Source organism: Ptychodera flava, chromosome 4 (genome assembly GCF_041260155.1).
Source record: "Ptychodera flava strain L36383 chromosome 4, AS_Pfla_20210202, whole genome shotgun sequence".
Lineage (NCBI taxonomy): Eukaryota > Metazoa > Hemichordata > Enteropneusta > Ptychoderidae > Ptychodera > Ptychodera flava.
In genome coordinates this window covers 8255046-8265208 of record NC_091931.1, presented here as the reverse complement: position 1 = coordinate 8265208, position 10163 = coordinate 8255046, and the positions used below count along the sequence as shown (strand labels likewise).

Sequence of the window (10163 nt, the reverse complement as noted above, 5' to 3'; positions counted from 1 at the left end):
AGTCGCCAGCCGGAAGAGGGAAAAATCATCTGCTTCACACCATGACGTTGATGATGACATTCAACATGGCGATCAGACACTCAGCGACATCGAGACAACAGAAACATCTGAACAATGTTCACACTCCTGCATTCATGGACAATGGATGCAGATTATCAACAAGAAATTGGACCAACTGCTGCTAGTGGAAAGCAAAGTTGAGAAGATTGAACTTCAATGTGTGAACATAGCTAAAAGCCAACAGTTTTATGAAGAAGAAGTTTCAGACTTGAAGAAAACTGTACAAAAACAAGAACAAGAAATAAAAGAACTCAAAGGTGAGCTAGAACAGCAAAAGAGGATAAACGCTGAATTGAAACATCGTTCTATAGACCTTGAATCAAGAAGTAGGAGAGACAATCTAGTATTTTACAACATACAGGATAATCCACAAGAAACAGACAGCGAATCAGAACGTAAACTGCAAGATTTTTTGGTGAAAGAGCTGAAGTTACCTAAGGAACAGGTTCAAACAATAAAACTAGACAGAGTACATCGCATAAACACAAAAACTCGGCATATTCATGGACGTGCTACGCCTCGTCCGATCATTGCGAAGTTCAACTTCTATAAAGATCGAGAAGTAGTGAGGACGTCGGCGCGGAATCTGCGGGGAACCCATTTCGGGATATCAGAAGACTTTCCAGATGAGATCCGTCAGGTGCGGAAAAGACTCTACCCAGTCATGAAAGCAGCGAAAAAAGACAATAAACGCGGTAAGGATGGTAGTACAGTAAAATTTATTTCTTTAAATACACGTGGAATCAGAGATTTTCTCAAACGGAAAAAAGTTTTTAATTGGTTAAAAAATCAAAACTCACAGTTTTATTTTCTACAGGAAACGTATAGTAAAAAATCGGATGAATTGTTTTGGCAGCAGCAATGGGGTGAGGGGAGAATTTTCTTTTCTCACGGTTCAGTACACAGCAAGGGTACAGCAATTCTGTTTTCAAAAAATATTGATATCAGTGTACGAAACGTGATCTGTGACGACGATGGTCGTTATATTATTCTGGATGTAATGATTGAAGGTGATACTTTCCTGTTATGTAATCTTTATGCACCTGCTACAAATATTCACTGTCAAGTCGAATTCTTTCAGCGTATTCTGAACTTGCTAACCAATTGTAATCCTCAACAGATGTCAAATATTGTGATTGGTGGAGATTTCAATTGTAGCTTGTCAGCTGTTGATCGATGTAGTAGTAGAAGCTGGGCTGAGTATGTCACTGCGAAACATTCTGTAATTTCACAAATTGAGCAGCTCATCACAGATCTTGATCTTCAAGATATTTTTCGCGCCAAACATGGTGATAAAACCAGGTTCACCTTTAGGCAAAGAAATCCTTTTATGCAGTCACGTATTGATTTTTGGTTAATTTCACACCACCTCCATGATGATGTGAAAGCAGTGAATATTTCGCCAAGTGTTTGTTCTGACCACTCAGCTATTGTCCTGTGTTTAGATAGAGATAACTTTGACCAAAGGAGAGGTCCTGGCTACTGGATTTTTAATTCCAGCTTATTGGATGATCAGGTTTATTGTCAGAAAATGGAAAATAACATTGTTAAGTGGATTCATGATTATACTGATTATTCTGAAGATTTATGTGTAATATGGGATCTTGTTAAAATGGAAATACGCAAGTTTACAATGTCATATTCGAAAATGAAATCCAGAGAGCGAAAAGAGGAATTTTTAAAGCTTGAGAAAACATTACATGAGATAGATGCATTGTTGAGTGAAAGTCCTACTGATGAAAACCATGCAAATTATGAAGAAATTAAGCAACAGTACGATCAGATGATTGAATATAAAACCAAAGGTGCAATTATTAGATCTAAAATCAGATGGCATGAAGATGGAGAGAAAGGTTCAAAATATTTCCTTAATTTAGAAAAAAGAAATCACAAGAAAAAGCACATCAGAAAACTTGACATTGAAAGTGGTGATATTGTCACAAACAGTAAAGAAATTCTTATTGTCTGTAAAGATTTTTATGAGACGCTTTACTCAGAAAGAAAAATTGATGATCATAGTGCGAATTTTTTTCTTTCAAATGAGAACATCCCTTGTATTTCAGATTTGGAAAGAGCTTCTTGTGAAGGTCATATCACTTTGCAAGAGTGTGAGAAGGTCCTGTCTACTTTTAAGGCAGGGAAATCCCCAGGAAATGATGGTTTAACGGTTGAGTTTTACCGTAAATTTTGGAATATCATTGGGCCCACTCTTGTCGATGTCGCAAATTTTGCGTATGAAAAAGGTAGCATGAGTGAGACTCAGAAACAGAGTATTATTACACTGATTGAGAAAAGTAACTCAGATCGGTCCAAACTCAAGAACTGGCGCCCAATTTCTCTGATAAATGTTGACAGCAAGCTTGTTTCAAAAGTCATAGCTTTTCGAGTCAAAAATTGTTTGCCTTCTATTATAAGTCCTTCACAAACTGGTTACGTAAAAAACAGTTATATCGGGGAAGCTATTCGCCTGATTGCTGACATAATGCACTATACAAAAGAAAGAAATATACCTGGTGTTCTCTTATTACTTGATTTTCAGAAAGCATTTGACTCCCTGAATTGGGATTTTGTTTTGAAATGTTTAGAGAAGTTTGGTTTTGGTCCTTCACTAAGACGTTGGTTCACTGTACTCTATGCGAATATTAAGAGTTGTGTTATTAATAATGGTTTCACTTCAGGATATTTTGACTTAAAAAGAGGGGTTCGTCAAGGTGACCCTCTTTCACCATATCTCTTTATTATAACAGTGGAAGTACTGAGTTTAATGGTAAAACAAGATAAAAACATACGAGGTTTTAATATTTTAACTGATGAAATTAAAATTGTACAATTTGCAGATGATACAACAGCTGTTTTACAAAATGAACATTCTGTTGCCACTTTTATGGCTGTCATGGATAAATTTGCACAATGTTCCGGTCTCTGTGTGAACAGAGACAAGACATTTGTATTCTGGTTGGGCAGTGATAGGCATAGAACAGATAGTCCCATTGGTTTAAAAGTTACAAAAGTTTTCAAAGCACTTGGTGTATATTTTTCCTACAATATTTCTGAAGCAAATAAGCTAAACTTTTACGACAAGTTCAGAAATGTCAAACAGATACTTACCATGTGGAGAAGTAGGAATCTTACTCTTATTGGAAAAATTACAATTTTGAATACGCTTATCATTCCAAAGTTTCTGTATCAAGTTTCCCTTCTGCATCTTCCAGAGTATTTTCTCTCAAAACTTCACAGCATTTTAAATGAGTTTCTCTGGAATGGCAAGAAGCCTAAGCGGAACAACAATACGATGTGTTCCTTGTGGAAAGATGGGGGCTTTGGTCTCACTCACCTGCTGTCCTGGTCTCAGGCCAATAAATTAACTTGGATCAAACGGTTTTATCTTTCAAAGGGACAGTGGAAACTGATACCATTATATTATCTTCGGAAGACAGGAGGGAAACTTTTGTTTTGTTGTAATTATGATATACATGATATTCCATCAAATTTGCCAATTTTTTACATAGATATTTTTCGAATGTGGGCTGATGTGAAAAAATGGGACCATCAGAATGTGATTGAAAGTGGTAAAATAATTTGGAATAATAAGAATATACGTATTGGAGGAGATTCAGTGTACTTTAATGACTTGTTCACAAATGGTTTCATGTACGTTCATGATATTTTTACGGAGGATAACTTGCCCATTATACAAGAAAATGTTAACATTTTACGTCATGCAAATTTTACAGAAAATATGATTTTTAAGCTTTTGTGTTTAGCGAAGGCTACTCCTATTGAGCTCAGAGTGACATCTTCGGAAAATAGATCCTTAAATGCACCTTTAAAACCATACTTATATCATGGGGATGTATGTTATGACTGTACAAAAATCACTACTAAACAGTATTATGAGATAATATTACTAAAACATCTTAAGAAAACGGAAGCAAGAAAATATTTCTGTGATACTTTTACTCTGAGTAATGATGATTGGGTCAAACACTGTCGTATCACAAAACATGTGATAACTGAATCGTCAGTGAGGTGTTTTCAACAAAAGCTGCTAAATAATTTGATTTTTACAAATGATAGTCTGTTTAGAATGAATGTAGTAGAAAGTAATCTGTGTAATTTTTGCCAAGCATCAATTCAAACAAAAGACCATCTCTTTATTGATTGTAGATATTCAAAAGATTTCTGGGTTCGTGTAAAAAGTTATTTTTTCAGAAATGTAAATATCAATTTAACCAGACCTGTAATTTATCTGGGTATCCTCAACGATGACAAATTAGTGATGGTAAACTACATTATTTTGCAAGCTAAGTTCTTTTTGTATACCTGTAAACAGAATAACAAGATACCAACTTTTGAGGCGTTTCTTTCAATTGTGAGACACAAGTTTGTAATTGAGTGTAAAGCAGTCGATGGTGTAAGTAAGCAAAGTAAATTTGAAGTTAAGTGGAGTGAAATAGAAAATCTTGTAAAGCCTAATTAGGCTGTTTTTTTCTGTTTTGTTTTTGTTTTGTTTTACTTTTGTTTTTGTTTTGTTCTGTTTTTGTGAGTAAAATAAAAATTACAAAAAAAAAAAAAAAAAAAAGATTTTTTTAAAATAAAAGTCATGAAATATGATAAAATGGTTTAACATTTTGAATATAACAACATTTAACCATTGGATGATATGTTCAATTCTCATGATATTCTCATGAATTACCTTCCAAACTATGGACTCTGAATATGTAAAAAATAGCTAACCAAATATGTTTCCAGATGCCCCTTATGGGCAGAGCAAAACTTTCAAGTTCCCCCTCTATTACTCCAGAATTTTCAAACCCACTGAATTCCTCCAGTCCCCCACCCCCCAGTATTTGTGAATGCAACAGCAAATTTCAGTGCACTTCGTCTTGAAAATCTCCATCCAGCTTTTACAGTTTATAGATAAAATGTTGGTATTGAGTTCACAAAAGAAATGAAAATCTACATGAAATAATTTTAATCACACATGAAATGTACCCTTCCTTAGAAATATTAAGAAAATTAGGCTGTATTCACAAATAATAGTGAGGAGGGCTTGAGGAACTGCTATTGAAATCTCTTTTCAGATCCCCCTCAATACCCAAAAACAAATTTCAAGTGCTCGGGCGTCTATGTGATCAAAATTTTTAAAGTCCCCCACCTCTGTATTATCATATAGCCGCAGATTTATACGGGGTGTATGCAAAGTGAAAATAAACGTGTGTTGTGCAGTTCTGTTTACAGATGATTGACACTGCCTGTTATTAGCTGTGTGTAGAGCCATATTCCTAAGGAAAGTCTTAAATTGATTCACTTTTAAACGCATCAGTCAACTATTTGGATTTATCAGTCTAAGTCAATTTGAGTTTATCCAACTCTGGCCAGGTCAATGACACCTGTTGATGAGCACACAAAATGACAATCATGACAGAGTATGTAAATCGTGAATTTCTGACTTCTTTTTGCCAAATTGAAAAACTAGTTACAGTGACCCACCAAAAAATATTTTTCCAAAAGTAAAATACATATGTGACTTAGATGCTCAAAATTGACATTGTACTGGAAGGTTAAAATATTCCATAAAATAAACGTTTTAATCTCTGAAATTTTGGGTGTAACAATGGTAAATTTGGTAAAAAATAAATAATTCCATTTAGTTGCACATTTTTTCATTTAGAGTCTTTAATGTTCAAAGTTTTACTTTTCTGTTATTTTACGTTGAGAATGTAAAAATTTAGAAAATCAAACGTGGTGATCCCATCTTTTTTCTTTGATATTTGATTATTCTCATGTGTCAGAATTCAAAAATTCCTGATACTTTCAAGTCTCATGGTCTTCCATATCGTGTGTTGCTCTCTAGCCTGCAAGTAATATTTCACTGTCATGAGTGTCATTTGACCCAAACTTTTCTTGAACTACATCAGAGTCAGAGCTATCTCTGTCACTGTTGGTTTGCAGTGACAGTGACACTGCAGTAGCAGGGCAGCAGCTTATACAACTGCAGTTCTTGTTCTACTACCTACAGCATGTTGAATTATCCAGTATTCAGCTTGCCAACACAGTCTGTACATGTCACTCACCCATTAGTATCATTGACACTTAAATTACTTTCAGTCTGGACTAATTCAATTATCACCAAATACATATTTATACATACAGGCTTTGTTGACAAACTGAATATTGTGTGTTTCAGCATGCTGTAGGGAGACAGCAAGAAACTGTATTTGATATATTGCATAGAAATATTGCAAAAATTATCAACAGTTGTAGAATTCTGCTCTGTAACTAGGCCCACATGTTTTTTTATGAAAAATCATACACGTTTAGATTTTTTACATTTTTTCCAGATAAAAGTCATGAAATGTGACAAAATTGTTCTATACATATTTCATAATTACAAACATTAGAACAATTGGATGACAATAAAATGTTATTCATTTTTCATTTAATTTCATTTAATTACCCACCTATCTACCAAACCTCGGAATTGGAAAATGTAAAATGTAAAAGAGAACCAAACAATTTTCGGGTCCCCCTCCTTGGTAGAGCAAAACTTTCAAGTCTTCACCCTCTACTACTAAAATTTTCTACCCCTCCCCTCCCCCGCCCGCTGTTTTTTGTGAACGCAGCCTAGTACATGGTGACATTGGGCCCGGCCCCGATGTCCGGTGTGGCACTGTCACCAAGCCGCCTGGATCCGAAACTAATCTTAGGCCGAATTTACATCTGAGATTACTTTGTAAATCTGAAGTGTGGATCGCGATCGTGGCATGGGGTGTCGAAGCTGTGCAGCTTCAGCATAAGCAATGGACGTCTGTTATCGAAGTTTGATGCTAACTCAACAGGTTACAAAGTTTGCAGTATGGGGAAGACTTCAGCATAAACACAGACTACTACAAGCAACGAGCAAATGCGCTTTTAGTACCGCAAGGTATGGGGCTTGATATAAGTGACTCGATTGCTGTCCGAGATACTTGCCATGTTTGCTGCACTGCTGTTCCGTAGCCCCCAACTTTGCCGTTCGATTTTTTATGGTGCATCTTCTCAACCACACAATATTATCATATTATCATTGAAAGTTGTAAGCTAAGGAATTGCAGCAACTGTTTGTAGTACCTGGGCTGATGTTGCCAGCTTGGCAGCTTCCACAAGTGAGTTTTGTAAACACTGAACAGGACTTTGTCCGATTTTGAGATAAAGGGGCGGACCGTTTCTAAACGAGGGAAATGGAAGCCCAGCCCCCAATACAAGCAAACGTTTGAGTGACTTCTTAGGCAAGTTTTGTTCTATTGGATTTACACGTAGAGTCTCTCATACAACAATGAGGGAGTGTTCAGAAGTTACCGGTACTTTGGGTAGGGGCCTGCAATTTACCACAGGAGAAATGATGCGTGGGGTTTGGGGGTGTGGGGGTGCATTAGCCCTACGAGTATGGCGAGAGTGTCCGGCTTTGGCTACAGCCCGACACTCTCGCCATACTCGTAGGGCTAGGGGTGCATTTGACAAAGAGCACCAGTCTTTTAAAAGGGCCACGTTTAAATCCAGATGATCGTACAAGGAGGGGCGGCAGCTCCACACAGCAAAACTATGATTATGTCATGGGCATTGTCATAAGCGTTCATTTTCTGTTGAAAGTTTTGTTCACTGTTTGTGTCTGACAATATTATGAGATACTGGGTGAAAAGCTGCTTGGACCTGTTGTATTGAAATTTCGTAAACAGGAACTTCCCCAATAAAAGCCAGATTATTGTAAATCTATGCAAATGTAAAAAAGCCACGTTACTGATCGGACGTGCCATTTTGCATGGTCCCAGAATACCATAATTTTGCTATGTTTCAGGCATTCAGGCATATGATGTCTGTGTATATATAGTGACTAAACTTGAGTCGAGAATAAACTGAACAAATTTTCAATTTTTTTTTTTGGAGAACGCATATGTTTCAAAACGTGTTCCCTGTACGACTGTTTGACCCATCTTTGAATATGTCACGAAAGTGCTCATCATGATTATTCAAATTCATCATACGGTCAATCAATGCTATGAGAATTCAAAAACTCCCGCCCAGTGTATGCAAATGGCTGCGTCATCAGTATCCCGTATTGTGCATCCACGGTCCTGTAACTTCCCCTTTAAAGTATGACAAGCATTTCAACTCTGAATATGTAATGTCATCAGTCGCTGGCTTTAGTGTAGTAGCAAAGTTATTGCATAAATACTGAGTTGACGAGAAATGTTATTTTGCAAACTCTTTACATCCTTGCATGACAAAAGAGTAATTATAGGTACATAATTATTCTTTTGTCATGCAAGGATGTATTTTACGTAAAGAGTTCTGAACTTGACAGTGGCAGTTCAAGATCTGAGTGATTGGTGAGTGAACCCAATGAACAAGAATTAAAGGCACTTTTCGCGATCCCTGGGATCGCCTTTGTTTTAGTCTGTAAGAGGATTATGGAGGTATGATAATAGCCGTTTGTTTTCCATTGAAGTTGTAATCTGCTTGGTAAATGTTCTGATGAGACAATCTAGTGCCAACATAGGCCTAAAGGGCTCAGCCCCTTCGAAATATCTGGGATATATAAGCTCCGAGGGGAACATTGATTTTTATTTTGTATATCAATCGCAAATTCTTATTCTACTCCCAAAAGAATGTTGAGACACACATTATTTAGGTTGTCAACATAGTGTCTATATGTGTGAAATGCACTGTTATTGTTTATATTTGAATTCTAATCCGGACCAGAATTCATTTATCAATGATAGCAATGCAATTTACACTGTACACATGTACAGACTGAGTTGACAAGCTGAATATGTGTATATCAACATGCTTTCCATAGTAGAAAAAGAACGTATGGTTGACATTAAAATCAAAATAGTGAAGAAAATCAAAAAGTTAGTATCAAACTTTCTATGTGCAGAAAGATGAGATAAAAGTGAAAGGCTATTTGATATTTGATAAATGCTATAACGTTGATTTGCTTATACCTTGAAAAAAACCTGAATTTGCATAGCTTAAATTTGCATAATTTATTATAGTCCCCCTCAATCAGAACCAAATCCCCCCCAAAGTTTTCAAGCAGAGGGTAGCATACCTCCTTCATGAGAGAAACTGGGAGAAAACACTATAGTTGTGGTGACCCTTGGACAAAAAATAATACATGACCATAAGTTTCAAAGATATCTACTTTATTGGAATAGAACCGGTTAGCATAGCTTCTGAATTTTGCTTTGACAGATGTGCATGGTGAACATATATTCACAGAGAGTGACATCAATGTGGACAGAAAAGTTGAAAATTGACGACATGATTGTCTGCTGAATGGTCAAATAGAGACTAGGTTAAACCTGGCATCCCAATGGGCCATGGACAATGGTGCAAACAAAACAACATGCACAAACACTCTTAGAAATACATGTATTTCCATATCACATGTGGTAGTACTTGTGAGTTGGTTTGTACTGTCATCACATGATCTCTTGTGCCTACTGAGGCTATAGAACACATTACATCCTTTTTTGTACCGGGGTAGAACAATTCCCATCATAATGGCATGGCCCTCCTTGATAAAGGATACTGTCTGTTATGCACGATCAAATGTAATGAGATGTTTGATCTCATTAACTATCATTGTTGACACTAATACATTGAAGTTTTAAAGGTTAATTTTCAAGCACTTTGTCAAACAACTTTCCTTCACAATTTTCTGTTAATTGAATTGTTCAGCCAACAGGAACAGAAGTATACCCAGAGCTATGCACACACTGCTAGTAGTGTACCCCTGGTAGGACAGACTATTGGTAAAATCATCGATGAGACGACAGAAAAATGGCCAGACAGGACAGCAGTTGTATTCCCTCAACAGGGCATCAGGAGAACATATGAGGAATTCAGGCAAGAGGTAAATGAAACTACTTTCCAACATGATGAAATGAAATCAAAGGTATCTTTATTTGTGCTACAGGCAACCAGCCTACTGAACCATACACAAAATAACCACTATACTGTTGTACAATACAATCAAATGTATAGGACAATGAAACTAAAAAGAAAACACAATTAAACAAACAAAATTATTACATTGTCTGTCTCTTCCAACATTC

The 10163-nt window shown here is 36.3% G+C and overlaps 2 protein-coding genes across 3 annotated transcripts in view; both read left to right on the top strand.

Annotated features, from left to right (window-relative positions):
* Positions 1-145: 145 nt before the first annotated feature.
* LOC139130583 (myosin-6-like) lies at positions 146-6160 on the top strand. The gene is made up of 2 exons (XM_070696332.1): positions 146-755; positions 5982-6160. Exons 1-2 carry the CDS (start codon positions 146-148, stop codon positions 6158-6160), a joined length of 789 nt encoding a protein of 262 aa, XP_070552433.1.
* A 637-nt stretch (positions 6161-6797) lies between these two features.
* LOC139130814 (medium-chain acyl-CoA ligase ACSF2, mitochondrial-like) overlaps positions 6798-10163 on the top strand; it is a 38699-nt gene continuing 35333 nt past the window's right edge. The window contains exons 1-2 of one of the 2 annotated variants that reach the window (XR_011551987.1): positions 6798-6988; positions 9787-9961. Coding sequence is in view for 1 of the 2 variants with exons in the window: in XM_070696611.1 (XP_070552712.1) it covers positions 6864-6988; positions 9787-9961 (300 nt within the window). In the remaining variant the exon portion in view is untranslated. The remainder of the gene's footprint in view (positions 6989-9786; positions 9962-10163) is intronic. The other variant, XM_070696611.1, reaches the window with a different exon arrangement.

What these genes read in the sequence shown, in the direction of transcription:
- LOC139130583 (XM_070696332.1), top strand. Translation starts at nt 146, where the DNA reads ATGCAGATTATCAACAAGAAATTGGACCAACTGCTGCTAGTGGAAAGC. An exon ending in GAAAAAAGACAATAAACGCG is followed by an intron (nt 756 to 5,981) that starts GTAAGGATGGTA and finishes GAACTACATCAG; the next exon opens with AGTCAGAGCTATCTCTGTCA.